Consider the following 18,759-nt stretch of genomic DNA (forward strand, 5'->3'; position numbering starts at 1 on the left):
CTGGACCGAGGAGTTATAACAACCGCAAGTAGTTACGAGCGGTTCCGATCGGCCGAAGGTGGTCCTACGAATCAGGAGATAGTGGCTGATCGTGCAAGAGCAATAACTGACGCAAAGGCGGTTCTATAAATAGGCATACGATACCCTGAAAAAGGGTCTTCGCTCCTGCGCACAAAAGACCACCTTTATTTTTCCACATCTTTCTATTCTCGCATTTACCGCTTTCCTTAGGAGTAGTTCCTGTAATTTAGCATACTCGGAGTCTGTCTAATTTAGCATACTCGGAGTCTGTCTGCCCTACGGGCATCACTTCCCTGTTTCCATACTTGGAGTCTGTCTGCCCTATGGTCATCACTTTCCTGTTTGTGTACTTTTTCCTTTTGCTATTCAATAGAAAGTCATCTTCGGCTCTTCCTGCCGATCAGATCACAAGTTGTTTGGCCATTCGACTCGTTTCTTAGTCGAATTCTGGGCTTCCCCTCTCCATTCGGCTCATCCTGCCGAAGCGAATTTACTGCGGAGGTTTTCGAACCCGGCTGATTCGATCCCTCATCGGCCTAATCACTTGATCCTCTGTGGGCGCATGCTTCGAGGGTCATAATCCGCAGCCGTCTCGCATCCCGACGATCTTCCCGAGGAGAATTATTGACCGGATCAAGGGTCGGGGCATTCGGCACGCAACAATTGTATATTTTATATTTGAAATGTCAAATTTGTTACTAATTTATTAAGCTATTTGTGTTGAAATTTGTTTAAAACTAGCACCACAAATGATTTTCATTAAGTATCCAAAAAAGAACACCTCATAATTTATGATCAATAACTATGACTTCACTATTTTACTAACATTTTTTACAATCTGCTGGAGGATTATTTTATGTTATGTGGTACGTTAAACTAGCATAGCTTCTGAAATGTTGTAGTGTGGTGAATGCAGTGGAGCCAAACAGGTAATTAAGCAAGCGAACATATCCTATTCTCAAATCTCTTCGCCATATATTTGCATCTGAATTAGAAAAACTCCAAATTTTAAACATGTAATATTAATCTCCAAATTTATAAAATATTCTTTTCAGAATACATGTAACTTATGGAAGAAATAAGTCTAAATAGATACTTTCATGCCTCTTTTGATCCTTAAAATCTTATTTGATTGACGTTATTTCTTAATATTTTTAAAATTGTGAGTTAGAAATTTAGAATCTATATATTTGGTTCGCCCTAGGATTCTAATGGTAAGAATTCGATTTTCTAGGCATATTTTAAAACTACAAACCATAAAAAATCAAGATCCATCTCCTCTTGATTTTTTTTCATAATTTAATGGATTAAAATGCCTCTTTTGAATTTATATATATTTATCATCCTATACGGTATAGAATAACACATAGTTTCAATCTCTTTCTATTAATACCACTGTTATATTATATATTATATTAAACTTGACAGTGCAACCCCTTTTTTTTTGGGTCATGTTGAACCAAAAAAAAAAAATATAATTCTCAATATTCAAAGATATAAACCCCAAAAAATATTATTTTGCAATATTAAAAATAATATAATATGATAATATTGTGATTGATGGCACGAGTGCAAAAGATCTCTAGCTTCTCCGTCGAGCAGGGAACGGATAGGTTACTTTGGAGATGGAGCCCCGATGGCAAATTCTCGGTCAAATCCACCTATTCGGCTTTGTCGGACGGCGGGACGAGAGATGAACGAGCCACCTGTATTTGGAGCCTTAAAATCCCGCTGAAAGTTAAAGTTTTTTTGTGGCTGCTTCTCAAGAAAAGGATCCTCACAAGAGATAGGCTTGTCAAGCGAGGGTGGATTCAGGATCCAACCTGCGTGCTTTGTGGGGTGGAGGTCGAATCAGCGGATCATTCATTCACCAGGTGTGTATTCGGTAAGTTTGTATTGGTGACAGGGGTGGAAGACATCCAAGCTCTTGATTTGGGGGTCGATGTGAACCTAGTTTGGGACAGGTGGAGGGTGAAGAACGTACAGCACAACAAGCGTTTCGGTCTCATAGACCTAGTAGGGTGTTGGTGGATTATCTGGAAGGCTAGGAACGATACGATCTTTCGGAACATCTGGCCTAACCCAGGGGTGGTGGTATGCAGTCTCAAGCAACTGTTGAAGGAGTGGGAACTTCTGCTAGAATCACTTTAGTACTTTAGTGGTTTTTTTTTTTTTTTCTTTTGCCGTTTTGCGGGGCCCGGTTGTCCCACACCTGTAGTTTAATTCATCAAATCAATGAATGAAGCGGGTAGTGTGCTACCTTTCTCTCAAAAAAAAAATAATGAAGATGTTATCTGATTTTCACATCAATGATATGCCAATATTTAGTCAACTTTAATAGGTTTTGGGACAAGTAACTTAGAAAGTCGGAGCTTAAAATTATAATAAACCAAAGTTCGGGAGGCCAAAGTGCCACGTGCATTATAGTTTGAGGACAAAATGTAATTTCACCATCCTTCTGGGATCTGCTTTTCATAGGGTCAAAGTTGTTAGGGTAAATCCGATCGAATTCGATACCCGATTCGATAGAATGTGAATACTGATGTCAAAATTTAGCAATTAATATATATTCGTATCATAATTCACATTCGTAAAAAAAAAAAAAAAAGGTATGGATGCAGGCTTCGTCAATAATCCAAACTTATTAGTGCTTTTTCATCTCTAGGTGTTAGTATATATTGTAGATTTTATTGAATAAAATATAGACATATAAAGTTTGAATACTACTATAAAACTTTCATTATATCGTGTCTCATTTATGCTAATTTTAATTTATATATATAAAAATATAAATATATAGTATTATTCAAATAATATATAAAAAATATAAATTTAATTTAAATATATATATATTTTTATTAAATATAATAATAAAATTTAATATTAATATATATCTGCATTCGAATCTTTGTTAGTTAATTTGCGAATTATTTGTGAATTATTGAAGATTCAAATTAAACGGTCTGTTTACGATTTTTTTTCAAAAAAAATAATTATTTGCGAATTTTTGGCAAGCCGAATAATTCGCGAATTATTCGCGAGTTATTTCTGAATTATTAAAAACCTGAATAAAAAACTTATAATTTTTATATTTAAATATAAATTATCTAATATTTTATAGCTTATATTTTATACTTTATACCTAATTTATTTTTTTAAATCAAATTTTTTAACAAATTTAAAATTTTAAAAATAAATTTTATGCTTATTATATTCGTATCTAATTTTTGCCGAATCCGAATTAACTCACTAGGGTCGGAATTCGTATTTGAATTGTCAAAATTTCGATAACATTCCACATTTTTCACCCCAACCTATGAGTCAGTGTACAGTGTACACACCAATTAGGTCGTTCGGGGGTCAACCTTATACCAAATGGGACGGGTCGGCTCCGACCCCTCCCAATTCATAGCTCAGGGTCCTCATCTCGTCTCCTCCCTCCGCCATGGAAACGCCGAGTCTCCTCCTCCTCACCTTCGTTCCCACCTCTCTCCTCCTCCTCTTCTTCTCCTCCTCGTCCTCCTCCCTCGCCTCCTCCTCACTCCTCGGCGTTGCTCCGCAAGGTACTTCTCCGCCCTTCTCTCCCCACTGCTGCTTCTTCGAATCCGCTTCGTTGAGCTGTTGAGGCTGTAGATGAGGAGTACTTCGCGGGGGCGGTGATCGCGTGCAGGGACGGGTCGAAGCTTTTCGCGAGGGATCGCCTCAACGACGGGTTCTGCGATTGCCCCGATGGGACCGATGAACCTGGTTTGAATCCAATGCCATACGTTGATAACGTATCTGTATGTGGCAATTTGGTTGCATCATGGGTTTAAATTTTGATTTGTGTTTTGTCATTAGTAGTGTCGGTCTAACTTGTTGCTTTAACTGAGAAATTTTAGTTGCAGCAATTGCAAACGCACTAGGGAGACTGATTTAAGTTTGCAATGAATTCACTGTTTTATTTTATTTTAATCTTTCTTTAATAAAAATGTATAGAACTTACTTGAATTTTTAGATAATTTTGATTTGACTATCCAACCTTTCAATCTAAGTACCCGGCCTTTCAATTTATTTTATTTAAGTAATTTGGTAGTTCTTACGATACAAAATTTAAGTTAATTTCTTACTTTGATAAATTTATAATTGCATGAATTGTATAAAATATATCAATTAAGCCTGCAAAGATGAACATTACTTTCAAAATTTGAAATTAAAGAGTCATAAACTGACTCAAATCAAATAAATTAAAAGATTAGGTAGAAAAATCAAAATTTTTAAAGATTAGATAGTCAGATCAAAACCGGTAATAGTTGAGGTATGTTCTATACATTTCTAACCATTTCTTTACACCTAGGATTGGATGGGATGGAGAAAGACTAGAAGGGTAATGTTAGGGGAGAGAGGAGGATTTAGTGATTCCATAGGGTTGAGGGGTCTGGTGGGTAACAAAGGGATTTTTCTTATTCATTCTGGTTCATTGTCAATTTCTCCGGTGTAATTAAATAATCCCATTACAACCAGATTATTTGATCTGACGGGATTTAGTAATCCCAGCCCCTCATATTAAACCTCCTCTCCAAATGTTGCTATCTCGTCTTATCTTATCCGATCCAATTCTGGATGCTAAACGACCCCAAAAGAATTATTTATGTAGGATTTAAGTGACTAATTATGGAATTTTTGTTTACATTGCAAATTAAATGAAAAGAATGTTACGAAGATAAAAAATTATTTAAGTTTTATTGCTTTTGGCGTTCCTGTTCCTTCTAATGTGTTGACATTGACAAGTTTTGTTTTCTAACTTTCCATATGCATTTATTTTGGTGTCTCTGTATATTTCGAAAAGATCTGCCCAGTAAAGTTTCAAAGAGTGTTCACGAAATATATTTCAGTGTGTCACAGCTAATCATATTTGTTGGTCTGGCATTTCCCGTAAAACCAGTTTTTTTTTTTCAGCCTTTTTCCATTCATCTTACTAGTTACTCCCGACCTACCAACTAACTGTCCTCTAATATACTGCAGGAACATCTGCTTGTCCAGAAGGCAAATTCTACTGTAAAAATATAGGAGATGTCCCTCGCTACTTGTTTTCTTCATTTGTAAATGATCGCATTTGTGGTATGCCATCTATAAAGGTTCTCTGTTCTTCTGTTGATAATAATCTCAGGCGTCATTCTCTTCTATGAGCAACTTATTTTTGAGGATATGACGGCACTTTTTTTGTGCTTGTCGCCCTCTTTGTATCATTGGTGGCTAAAATAGTCTTTTTTACTTGTTTTTACTCTTGTTTTCTTTAATTCTATGTTTTTATAGTTTCCAATCTTGGCTGTTCATCTCTATAGATTGTTGCGATGGAAGTGACGAATACAATAGTGGCATCAACTGTCCAGACACATGTATCAAAGGTCAGAAAATTTCTAAAACTTGGAATCATAATCATGAATCAAGAGAAGCAAATTTGAATGCAGCTGATGGATTTCCAAGTAAAAGTCGACTTGATTTGGAAGACCTTATCATGAAGTTAAGAGGTATTATGGTGATACTGGAGATCTATTGCAGAAGATAACTGATTGTGACTTTAATTATATGTGTAATTCTGCTCTGCAGGACTGAAGATAGCTGTAATTATCCAGTTATGTTTAGCTATGTGTACCATTGCTTTATGCCTCTTTCACCGACGCACTAGATCTTGGAGAAGACGCTACTTGTCGAAGAGCTATTACACGTGAAAGCTAGTCTTTGTTCAGTTCCTGTAATCATTACACGTTTATTCCTGTTGTCTCTCAATTAGTGGAAGTCAACCAAGAAGATATTCCTCTTGTTGATCTTCAAATGTAAAATAACAGATGTTGTGTCAGGTGATGCCATATTCAGGGACAGATATGATGTAGAAGCGCCCTTTGAGGGTGTAGTTTTTTTTTTATTTTCTAATTTCTAAATTCTTTTGGCTTCTTTTTTTGATTTTCTAAATTCTTCTACCTTCATATTTAGTTGCATTTTGTGGAAATGTGGGGTTGTGGACATATGGATTTGAGGGGCATAGAGTTAATGTCAACATTGGAATTGCATAAGTATTTATATCTGTGCAGGTGACTTTTTACTGGCTGAAATATGACCAACTATGCATGCAATATCATTCTATTCCGCCCAAGCCAGCTCCCAAGGTACTAATTCAAGCATTTTTGAGACTCTACATATCCTCATATCGGTGTTTTATCAGGTGCGAGGCACAAAAAGGCACAAAGAACTCCGGGAGCCTAGGCACGAGGCACGTACCTACATGGGCTACTCATTTATTGCCTAGACATGATCAATAAATGAAAATTTCTTGTTAATTTCCCTTAGTTATGGAGGACTAAAGACATGTATGTTCTATTGTAACTAATCTTGTTACTTGTTTATGGCTGCGCCATCAATTTTGGGACAATTTTGTATTAAGTTTTGCAGATATTCACATCTGAAAATTCACTTTTGTGTATATTCCTGTAAATTTAATCTTTGAAACTATGTTGTGAAGATATCCTGTATTTGTGCTAATGCCCCTTCTAAATTTTGTGTAATAGGAAGTTATGGTATTAGCATGACAAATAAATGAACTGAAGGTTAATGACATAACAGGGGAGAGCACAATTTAGTATAGACACTGCCCAGGGGCCTGAAAACTTAATCATGAGATTTCCGTTGCTATAATTAAGCAACGTTCCATCTCTAGGTTCACATTAATCCATCTGCTTCTTGTCAATGTCTTTGCCACTAAATTGATGCGGTTTCAGAAGAGTAGATTACATATGATATTGAGCTCTAATATCCTTATCTTAGTTTTCAGAACCTCTATGCCAGCAAAGTCAATAGACTTCTATCATCACATTCATTTAATTTGAGCTTTCTGCATGGCTTACATTACATATGCACTTCTAGTTTTGTGATAGTAGGCTTACATTACATTTGCACTTCTAGTTTTGTGATATAAGTAGAAAGTATAAGTCTGATATCTGAATGAATGTATGATCATCAGCTGCCAAGCTAGTTGTAGTTAACAGACCATGATAGTGACAAGGATATGTGACTTACCTTGGAGCCACGATATGAGGGTCTGATGTTTTAGTACCATATTGGTATTGCGGTGATGATGATAATTCTTTGTGAGATTCTCCAAAGATATTGACTAAAGTTTACTTTATTACAAGACTTGGCACAAGTGTATTTTATGGGAGTGGCCAACTCCGAATTAAATTAGGATTAAAGGATTAGTTGCTGTTGTTGTTGCTGTTGTGGTTGTTGCTGTTGTTTTATATATTGCATGTAAAATTAAGATTATCTACATCAACTGACCATAATAGTTACATATTGTGAACCATCAGAACTTAGCTAATCCTGACAGTAGAAATAACGAAGGCATTAAACAGTCTCATAACAATTATAATTTGCTAGCTAAACATGTTATATTTCAACTTATTGCTTTTGTACTTTGGAAACATATTTTTTCCTATTGTTAAGAAGACAATAACCTTTCCAAGTATTCACTACCAAGGTCTTGCAAAACCACGACGTCTGTTTGGGTACTTACAATCTCCTGGATGCAGCTGGTTCTCTTCTGTGCTGGTACTTCATGAACAACCTCCTCAGTATAATTCCATTTCCTTTTCCTTCGCCTCTTACTTTTCTGACTTGTTACAGTGAATCCATACAGTGGACAAGCAGGACAAGTAGAAGAAGCACTTCTTTGTGGCTTTTCAATCCAGGTGGCTTCTGAAGATGCACTTTCCACTACCTCTAGTGGAAAATTTAGGCGAGTCCGAGGACCTCTCATTCTCAAAGCAGCAACATCAAAGGCAAGAGCTGCTTCTTCAGCAGTTTCAAAAGTTCCGAGCCAAACTCGTGCGCCTCTTCTCGATAGGTCCCTTATCTCTGCTGCAAACTTTCCCCATGGCCTCCTCCTTACCCCCTTGTAATTGCTGGAAGAAGCTACTTTTTCTGCTTTTGGACATTCAGCTGTCGGTGATAAGCAGTGTTGCGTTGCTGAATTTGTGGGGGAAGCACTTCTGCAGCCATCAGATGATATGATCCCACCAAGAAGCTCTTCCCAGCTTTCGGCTCCCATGGATATCCATCTGCCAAGGCTCGGAAGCCTCTCTAGCATTGCAAGCTGTGCTTCGCCTCTTTCTGAGCCGGGCTGAGAGCATTTCGGGGCGTTGCCGGTGATGAAGCTTGACCAAATAGTTTCCAGAATTGTTTCATCTGCTTCCAACGTCTGCAATTGAATAGCCATGAATGCGTATATGAGAAATCACAGAGCTGAAAAACGATGAAGTTTCAGATAATATATAGAGTGCAAGCATTTGAACAGCTCAAAGGTCAACTTCCCTTGCTAATACAAGATAGTTTGGAGTCTTAGGACGCAAATTGTTGAAGTGGCTACATCATCCAGGTAATGATTGAGTAGGATGTTTGTTTTTCACTCCTTCAATTGACTTCTCCTTTTGCTATATTCTTTTTTTTCTCTTTCTTTTTCATGTTGATTAATTGATTTTTCTGATAAATACCATTCTCTTGTAATTGAGTTCAGTTTCTATCTTTACCCAGCCTGCCTTGTGCTCTAACAAATAGGTCCCTATTTGATGCATCATTCTCTGGAGTTTATACAGCTCCGATTGTTCTGTTTGATTGGTGTGGTTAACGACTAAAGTATCCTACACAACTCTGCCATGTAGTGAACTCACATGGTGGTTGACTAGGATGAGAGTTAAAAAAAAAGCCTTATTATCTTTTTTTGCTTTATTGAATGATGAATCCATTCTTTTTAGCATTCAAAAGTCGAAGTGGGAGGGTTGGAGAGATTATTAATTACAAATTATTATTTCTTTTTTTAAGGTCAGGGATGTATTAATTCGGGCTATTATCCCCTGCTGGAGTTTGAAGAAGTGCTATTGGAGGAACTATTTGAAGAAGCACTGACAATTTTTCACATCCAAACATCCAACAGCTTGTGGTTTTGGCCACAGCAGAAGTTTCTAATTGAAGTTAGAATAGGCCGAGAAACTTGTTGCAGCATTCAATCACAGCAAAAGTTTTTGTTTTCCTAACATTTAGCTTTTGGTTCTTGGAACAGAGAAGTTAGTTCAGAAGTCAGGCCAGACAACCGCGCTTTACTAGGTATGCAAAAAAACCACTGATCTTCTAATTAATTTCTCAGCATTGACTTGATAATTAAAATCCTTCTGTTAAACTAGATTTATACGCAATGTATTTATCCAACCTTGAGATTGGTTCTTTATAGATGTCGCCAGCTGTGAAAGGGAATTCAATCTTAAGGCACGCCACTATCTTCTTCTCAGGTATTATCCTTGACCCACCGAAACAACGAATATCATATTGTTCTTGGTAGTTATATTGGAAACAAAGAATACTATATTGTTCATAATAGTGCTTACGTTTTGTTGATTCAATGAATGAAAGCGACAGCATATCGAAACCTTGAATGAGTGCGGCTGCAGGAACCTGTTAGAGAATGTTTGGAGGTAAGATCTTTGTATTGGGTCTTCTCATGATTATTTCAAACTTTGTGCTTTTCACAAGTAAATGAGGTAGTGTGTTTGTGAAGTTCTTTTCTTGCAAGCTGAAGCTTGGTAAGAACTTTTTATCTCATCGTTATTAGATATTCACTTTTTCCTTTCTTTGATCTTGCTGACGATCAGATTGCACAAAAATGAGTTGCACATACTACAGTCATTAGGAAGTAAAAATTTTATCTTATAAAATAACTTTCCTTTTTTAGCTTACCTCCATATTTGCTTATCACACTCATTGGATCTTTCATAATATTTTTGTGGTAAGTTGATATTTTTTTTTGAAAAAGGTTTCTTTATTTTCGTTGAACGATGATAATTATGTCTCACTAATAACTAGATAATCTTTGATCAGATAGAACACAACATAGCACTAAGCTGTTTCGAATTGGATGGTATGGGCCCATAAGTTATACGCAAAAATAGTTGCTAAACCACATCCGTGTCCATATTTCTACATTTGAAGAAATTCAATGGGCCTTGTGTTTCTAAACCATAAACCCGAAACCTGAATCCGAATTCGAAAATCAGAATTCAAAACAATTATTTCTATTTATCATATTTTATAACATATTATATTAATATTTAAGTTTTTAGAATACAAATTTTAAATATAGCATCAAAAAATTTGTTCAGGTCGGATAGCGACAAAATTTATACGCAAGTGAGAACTTACCGGTTTTCGTATTTTATACTGGTATTGAAATTATATTTTTAAGCATCGGATGAGCCAGTTTTGTTCAAGTTCATGTTTGGATAAAATTTCGGGCATAACATCCCGAACTCATATATAATACATAAACCTAATACGTCTATAAGCAAATAATATAAATTGTATGGACAGGAAAAAAAAAAAAAATTGATGTCGAATTCAGAGCCTGAGAAATATAAGCAGCTCAACAAAGAGAAAAAATTTGAAATGAGGAGCACCTTGTTTTAGCTTGTTGGGACCTCTCTCTAAATCAACTAGCTAATATCGAATATAACTCTTTATTATTAGTCCTCACTGGACTGACCCAAAAAAAAGAAAAAAGAGATTTGAGTGTAAATATTTTTATGTATGAATAACAAGAGTAAACTGTTTAAAGAATAAATTATCGTATATATAATAATTATTACCCAAGACGCCACCATGATAGGGGTGTAAAGTGGGCGGTGTCGGGCCGGCAGGGCCCACATTCACTCGGGCCAAACCGGACCAGGGATCGGTCTGGCCCGGCCTAGCAAATATTTAGGCCGGGCCGGATTTCATGATTGCCCGGGCCAACACGGCCCTCCGGCCACGCCCTTTAATTTTTTTTTTAAAATTATGTAAAAATATTTTAAAATAAAAAAATAAAAATATTTATAAAAGAATAAATTTAAAAAATATTTTTAAAATTTTATAAAATTTTGAAAATTTTTAAGCGAACTGCCTTTTGTGAGATGGCCCATCTCCCGAGAAAGGTCTAGGGCGTAGGGCCTCCCTAGGCCCAACGTCCAGCCTGGGGACTTGGGGATGATGGCTCCCCAACTCCCCAAGGGGCCCCCGGGCCGGGCCATTGTGGCCCGGTAGGAATGCCCCACATTGCCGTGCTGTGCCATGCCGTGCCGTGCCGTGCCGCGGCCTAACAAACGGCTCAGCAAGGCCTAAGCCCATAACGGGCCATACCGCGCCGGGCCGACGAGCTCTATTTAATATGCCCAGTACGGCATCATCCTATGATGCCGGTCGAGCCCACCCGTCATAGATTCTACAGTACCCATGTCATGCCTAAGCCCGGCCTATAGTCGTACTGGGTCGGACCTGCCTGGCACGGATTCTACAGTATCCGTGCTGTGCCTAGGCCTGGTCCGTAGTCGTGCTGGTTGCACGGCATAAAAGATAAACAGAGAAGAACAGAGTTGGGGAAAATCTGAGTGTACTTGTACAATCTCAAAAAATTTGTCTCCATAGAACACTTTTACACATCCGCACCAAAGGAGGAAAATGGCTTGAGAAGCAGAATGAAAGATGCGCAGAAAAGAAAGGGAAAAAAAAATGCAGAAATAATGCAGTGGCATATTGTGGGGGAAAAAAACAATTTTTGTGACATATTATTATTAAAGTAAAAAACAAATATTCTTTATACTCCACTACATGATGTTATAATTTTTTTTTAAAAAAAATCTTGGATTCATGGTGAAGTTTCTATAACCTATGCACTCCTCATTCATGGTGAAGTTTCTATAACCTATGCACTCCCCACTAAGATTTTGTGTAACCTAAATTTTAAGCTTACAACTCTATGTCATATAACCTATGGACTCTAGTATTTAATTTTGAAACTTAAGTTGTAATTTATGGCTTTTATATCTTGCAACCTATAGGCTAGTGAAACCTATATATATAATGAGCCTCTTTACTCTTTGAACATATAATAAAAAACTTTTTTTTTTTGAGAGAGAGATAGATAGCATGCTATCCGTTTTCTTTAAACTTAGTTGAAAATGTGAATCAGCTAGGATTCAAACTTGGGACCTCGGATACAAACCATCAAACCCTTTGCCACTTGTGCTAGGGACAGTCGGTAAGATATACTAGAAAACTATAGTTCTACTTTCAGTGTTTCTATTCTACTCGTGAGAGAGAGGTCAAAGACATATGTACTTCTTAATGGAGTGTTGGACTCATCTATTTGACACAATGAGGATCGAGTCGTTATATTCTGGAGAGGACAAGCAAGCGATCTACTGTATCGTTTTGAGAACTTTGCCAATCGTAAATAGCTTGAATATTCTTAAAGTGACCTCTATTTTTGTGTAATTGCACCAATAGTGGAACAAGAAAATTTTTTATGATCTCCACTGAAATTCATCTATTATCGAATATGTCCTATTGAGTTAGGTAGCAAACCAACACAAACATATTTCAAGTATAAAGAAGCAACACCGACCGTCCTTGACGCAAGTGGTAAAAGGTTTGATGGTTTGTACCCGAGGTTCCAAGTTTAAATCTTAATTGATTCACATTTCTGGCTAAGTTTATTTTTAAAATAAATAAATAAAGACTGACAAGATTGCAAAGAAACATGAGGAAATTGTGTGTAAAGCAAAGGTTCAAAGGTATCAAAAAGTAAACAAGAATAAGTGAGATTGCAAAGAGAAGTGAGGAAATTGTGTGTAAGGCAAAGGTAAGAGACATGAGGAAATTGTGTGTAAAGCAAAGGTATCAAAAGTGAACAAGTACATTGAAGAATGAAAGGATAACTATAAATAAATAAACAGAGAATTAGGGCAGCACGTTTTGTTTTAAAAAAGATTTTCCTATTCCATCACAAAAGTTTAAAAGCTTCAGAAGTAAATCAGTGGTGGCTGCAAAGAAACGCAGAATAAAGAAGAAAATAGCATACAATATTTAATATTTAGAAACCTATCTCAAAGAAGAATTTTAGAATCTCAAAAAACAAATCTTGTCGAACGCATCCTAGACCTAGAGGCGAGGTATTAAATTAGTACACAAATATTTGCATCATCTTAAAGTGTAAAGAACCAAACTGCGTGGAAAACATGGGTGAGGTAAGCAACAACGAAACAGGGAACAACACTAAACAGTTTTATAGTAATTTGAAGAATAAAGGAGAGAAGATTAGATATACGAAAGCATTATATTTATATTGTTCTTAGGAACAGGAACGATCGAAAGAAATATGGCTAGCTCTCTCTCTCTCTCTCTCTCTCTCTCTCTCTATATATATATATATATATAGTACAAAACCCTTGGTACTATTGAGTTTTCTACTGTTAGATCTACCCTTTGATCATTTCCACCAGTTAGATTATACTATTAAACCAACCACCCACTCAACCCTAGGGGACCACTATCATCCTAACCGCACATTCTTTCATCCAACGGCCGAAAACTCAATAGTACCAAGGATTTGGTACTATTGATAGTATAGTAGCATAATTCTATATATATATATATATGGAGTAGGGCTACTGTGCTATTAGGAGCATAAGAGCTGTTGTGCTGCTAATAGCATAGCAGCCCTACTCATATGTATATACTAGTTAATATTTCATAAATTTATATGTTATATTTTATTAGAAAATATCTACAATATGTTTTTTTTTTTATATACATTCAACATTTTATATATTTTTTAATTTCTAATAAATCTAAAATTTAAATAAGTATTTTAAACTAAAAACATCAAAATTTAATTGACATTTATTTCAAAATTTAAAATTTAATTTTGATTCACTATATAATTAATTCAATTTTGATATCAAAAATCAAAAATTAAATTTAATTCACGATTTAAACTCAAATTTTAATTTTAATGTAAAATAGATGAATAGATTTGATATCAAAAATAAAAAATTAAATTTAATTCATAATTTAAACCTAAATTTAAATTTTAATGTAAAATAGATGGATAGAAGTGCTATTTTTTAACAGATTGATTATAACCGCTCATTTTTATTTCAAATATTTTTAACCAATTGATCATAATTTTTTGCAAATTGATCATAAATTTGTATTTTTTTATTTCTAAAATAAAAAAAAATTAAACAAATTTTGAATTAAAATATAGGTTCACAGTAGATATTTTTCAGTTTGCAAAAATTTAGATAAATTTATTTTTTTCTAATTTAGACATAAAGAGAAATTAAAAGTTTATTTTATTACGTTATTTATTTTATGTAAGGAAAGAGAAATCAATTTTTTTTCCGTCTAGTTCTATCGACTAACAGAAATTTGAAATACATGATTTTATATATAGTATAGATAGATAGTGTAGATATTATATTATAAATAGATATAAAAAAGAATTAAACAAATTTTGAATTAAAATACAGATTCACAGTAGATATTCTCCGGTTAGCAAATATTTAGATAAGCATAATTTTTTTTTCTGTTGTAGAAATAAAGTGGAATTAAAATTTTGTTTAATTCTGTTATTTTTTTACGTAAGAAAAGAGGAATCAATTTTTTTTCAATTCCCGCCAAAAAAATAGGTCTGTGAAATCCGAAATTTAAAATACATGATTTTATATATAGTATAGATAGTGTAGATATTATATTATAGATAGAGATAAAAAGAAATTAAACAAATTTTAAATTAAAATATAGATTTACAGTAGATATTTTCCGGTTATCAAAAATTTGGATAAACATAAATTTTTTTCTGTTGTAGAAATAAAGAGAAATTAAAAGTTTGTTTAATTCTGTTATTTTTTTACAGAAAGAGGAATCATTTTTTTTTCAATTCCCGCCAAAAAATGGGTCTGTCGACAGACCCAAATTTGAATAAACGTACTTATATATATATATATATATGACTGGTGTTGTTAATAGTATTCTAATTTAATTCATATATATGTATAGAGTCCGGCTACTATACTCTTATGAGTACTATCGCCCTCGTACTCATAAGTTGTTTTCTATTATAGAGCTTCCGAATCGACGATCCACACTGTTAAATGTTATCTAGAGCATTTAAAACGTCTAGAAATCAAATTTTATAATTTTCGACATCATTTGCCTTGCGATCAAAAGGTCACAAAATTGATAATTTTTAACAGCCGGTATGGGATATTTGCTAGTTTAATAGTGTAAAAGAATCAAAATCAGTTGAATTTTTGATAGAAAATTATATTCACTACATAGATAAAGATCAATAACTCCGATCTTAAATTGAAGGATCCGATCATCTATTTTTAAGACGTCGTTCGATTTTGACCATTTATTTTACACACGCTTGATGAACTTTATTATAATTTCGAAAAATTACGAAATTTATTTTTTAAAAGTTTCAAATACTCTATATCATATTTAACGGAGTGGATCGTTGATTCGAAAGCTCCATCATTGAAAACAACTTATAAGTTCGAAATGCTCTATACTCATAAGAGTATAGTAGCCCTAGTCTATATATATATATAGAGTTAGGCTGGTATACTATCGGTAGTATGAAGGTTTTCGTGCTACCAAGTTGTTTTCAATGATTCGGCCTTCAAATTGACGATCGTTTTCGTTAGACTTAGGTTTCGTTTGGGATTGCGGGGAGATTGTTACGGTGAGAAACGACGATGGGAAAATACCCTGTTTGTTTCCGTACGTAATATTACGTTCCGCATATCCCACTGGAGAACGCAGAAGTATATCCCTATATGCTTTATCCTCAACTCCATTTTATCTAATAGCGTTAGATAGACCTCAATACCAAACTAAGCCTTAATCTACACTATTAAAAGTATTTGAAAACTAAATTTCATAATTTTTCGACATATATATGGTAAAATTAGTTCGGATTCTGATCGTATTTGAGTTTGGATCGTGCACAAGCAAAATCCATATCCGAATCTAAATCTATTAAATTTTTATTTTTTATGCTTCTATGTGAAACCGTATTTATTTAGCGTCTAATAAATCTGTTTGTTTGAATTTGCATTTAGATAAGACTTTGAATATCCTTAGGCATAAATATTTTTATAATTTCATTTTTAAGAGACAGACAATATTGTTCGCTTCATTTGTAACTTTTGTCGAAATATATATATAAAAAAAAAATTAGTCATTGAATTTTAGAGCCTCGAGTACTAAAAGATAAAGTAGTAAGCATTGGTAAGGACCGGTGACATCTAGGGCTGGCAAACGAGCGAGTTGGCTCGCGTTCGACTCGTGTTCGGCTTGATATTCGGCTCGTTCGAGCTCGACTCGAAATTAAATGAGCCGAGCTTGAACAAAAAAAAAAAGCTCGAAATTTATTTCAAGCCGAGCTTGAGTATTACTCGGCTCGTTCGAATTAGGCTCGAAAAGCTCGAAAAGCTCGAATATATATATATTAATTAATTAAAAATATTTATGAATATAATGTATTTTAATTATATATAGCCATATAGGCTGAGTAATATGTGTTTAATTTAATTTGGGCCACTATTGTTGGGCCATTATTTTTGGGCCATTACATACACACTCTCTTTTTCAGACTTTCACATAACCCTAACATAATAACATTCAAATTTCTAAATTCCTAATTTTTTTCCCTCTCTCTCTCTCTCTTGTTCTCCCTCCGACCCTCACCCTAAGTCAATCCCTAATTTTTTTTTCCATCTCTCTCTCTCTCGTTCTCCCTCAGACTCTCACCCAGTCACCCTAAGTCGCCAACTACTTCTCCGGTTCACTTTATCTTACAGCAAATCTTTTTTTTCCGGAGGTATGAAAAATAAAGGAACGGCTAAATCAAAAATCTGAATGTGAGGACCAATTTTTGAAAATATGGCTGTTGAGATGCGAAAGAAGTTTGACAAATATTGGGATGAGTGCAATATGTTGATGTCCATTGTAGCTATTATGGATCCTCGTTACAAAGTGAAGCTTATTAAGTTTTGCTTTCTTAAAATTTACTCTCATATTGAATTTGTTGATCATATTTTAAAAGTTCAGAGAGCATTATTTGATATATATGAAGTTTATGTGCTTGAACAAGCCGCAAAAGTATCTACACAAGAGGTTGGAGGATCAAATTTATCAAATGATGAAATTGGCCAAGATTTATCTATAAAGACAAAAGTTAAGACAAAAAGAAGAGCTGAATTTGATTTATTTTTGGAGACAGTTGACTCAATGAAAGTTGGAAAATCGGAATTGAAGATTTACTTGGAAGAGCAAAACGTGAGATGTGATGCATCTACAGACAAAACATTTGATGTTCTTAATTGGTGGAAAGTGAACTCTCACAAGTTTCCCATTCTTTCACAAATGGCAAAAGATATTCTTTCTATACCAATTACCACGGTGACATCAGAATCTGCATTTAGTGCAGACGGAAGAGTTCTTGCGGATTACCGAAGTTCATTATCTACTAGTACTGTAGAGGCTCTAGTATGTGGAGGAAATTCAAATTGGATTCGTGATACTTCAAAACTACAATTAAACGCTCCCAATGTAAGTTATTAAATACTTTTAATTTTGAATTTCGTAATCTACTATCCATTACTTATGCTTTAGACAATTAACTATGATGGCTAACTTTACAGTCTGATTATTTAAATGAGGAGTCTAATCATTCTAATTCCCGAAGTTGTGGATCCTTAGCTTACTATCTTTTTTGTAAGGTGAATAATTTTAAGAATGCACATATTACATATATTTTATTATTTTTTAAATTATTTTTTATATAAACTAACTTTTATTATGTTTTTCTGGTACAGGATGGAGTGATTTTGAGTTGAAGACTTAATGTTATTTTCTATGCTTTGTTATGCCACCATGATGGCTCTTAAGACATATATGCACTTGGATTAATGTTGAATTTTTATTTTTTTATGTTGGTGTATTTAACTATTGGATGTTGTTACTTTTATGATACTATATTTAGCTAAATATGCTTAGCTAACTTTACTTATCTAAATATACTTAGCTAACTTTTCAATATTAAAAATTTCTTGTTTGATATGATTTTGTTATATTACAGTAAAATTGAATGTCATTGATTGTTTGCTTGAGAAAATATGCAGGATTAAGGTAAAAGAATTATTCTTTATATAAAATTTTGATTTTAGTTTTATATGATTGGATAGTTTAATTCACTATTTACTTATATAATTTATTCATCTTTTAACTGCATAGATGAAAAAGAGCAATATGGAGATTGAAGGCGAAAGAGAAAATATGCAAGGTTGCAAGAAAAATACAAAAGAAAATTGACATTCATTACAAGGTTAGATATCCAACTCAAATTATTTTTTTTAATATTAAAATATTATATTTCTTGTAATTATTTTGTATTTTGAACTATTGGACATGTTGCATCAAATTGTAGGTAATATACTATCAAAATTAAACTATTGATTATATAATGTCGAGAATTTCAATCGACTCGTTTAGAGCTCGAGCTCGCTCGACTCGAAATTAGGCTCGCTCGAGCTCGTCTTGAATTAATTTCAAGCGCGAGCTGAGCCTAGATTTAGGCTCGAAATTAATTTCAAGTCGAATTTGAGCTGACGTAAGCTCGCGAGCCTCCGAGCTCGCTCGTTTCCACCCCTAGTGACATCTCTCTATAAATTGGACTGGCAGGGCGAGCATTTTGCTCTACTAAAAACTCTTCAAGACAGACAAGCTTGCCCGCGAGCCAACTCGAAGCAAGCCTCCTTCTCCCGCCGACCTCTGTCAGTACCCCGACTTTAATTTCTTCTCCTCTCCAGTCTCCGCATCCTCGAC

At 34.5% G+C, this 18,759-nt stretch overlaps 2 protein-coding genes across 3 annotated transcripts; one reads left to right on the forward strand and one right to left on the reverse strand.

Annotated features, from left to right (window-relative positions):
- LOC109717745 (glucosidase 2 subunit beta) lies at positions 3,381 to 5,973 on the forward strand. 2 transcript variants are annotated; one of them, XM_020243632.1, is made up of 5 exons: positions 3,382 to 3,584; positions 3,655 to 3,768; positions 5,026 to 5,121; positions 5,346 to 5,531; positions 5,611 to 5,973. In XM_020243632.1, the coding sequence occupies exons 1-5, from the start codon at positions 3,467 to 3,469 to the stop codon at positions 5,730 to 5,732; spliced, it is 636 nt and encodes a 211-aa protein (XP_020099221.1). In that variant the 5' UTR covers positions 3,382 to 3,466; the 3' UTR covers positions 5,733 to 5,973. The 2 variants fall into 2 exon arrangements, with proteins under 2 accessions (XP_020099222.1, XP_020099221.1); XM_020243633.1 differs by lacking the exon at positions 5,026 to 5,121 and having other exon boundaries at positions 3,381 to 3,584.
- Positions 7,121 to 8,272, reverse strand: LOC109717140 (ethylene-responsive transcription factor 2-like). Its single transcript, XM_020242814.1, has one exon. It carries the CDS (start codon positions 8,270 to 8,272, stop codon positions 7,496 to 7,498), a length of 777 nt encoding a protein of 258 aa, XP_020098403.1. The 3' UTR covers positions 7,121 to 7,495.

Source organism: Ananas comosus, linkage group 11 (genome assembly GCF_001540865.1).
Source record: "Ananas comosus cultivar F153 linkage group 11, ASM154086v1, whole genome shotgun sequence".
NCBI lineage: Eukaryota > Viridiplantae > Streptophyta > Magnoliopsida > Poales > Bromeliaceae > Ananas > Ananas comosus.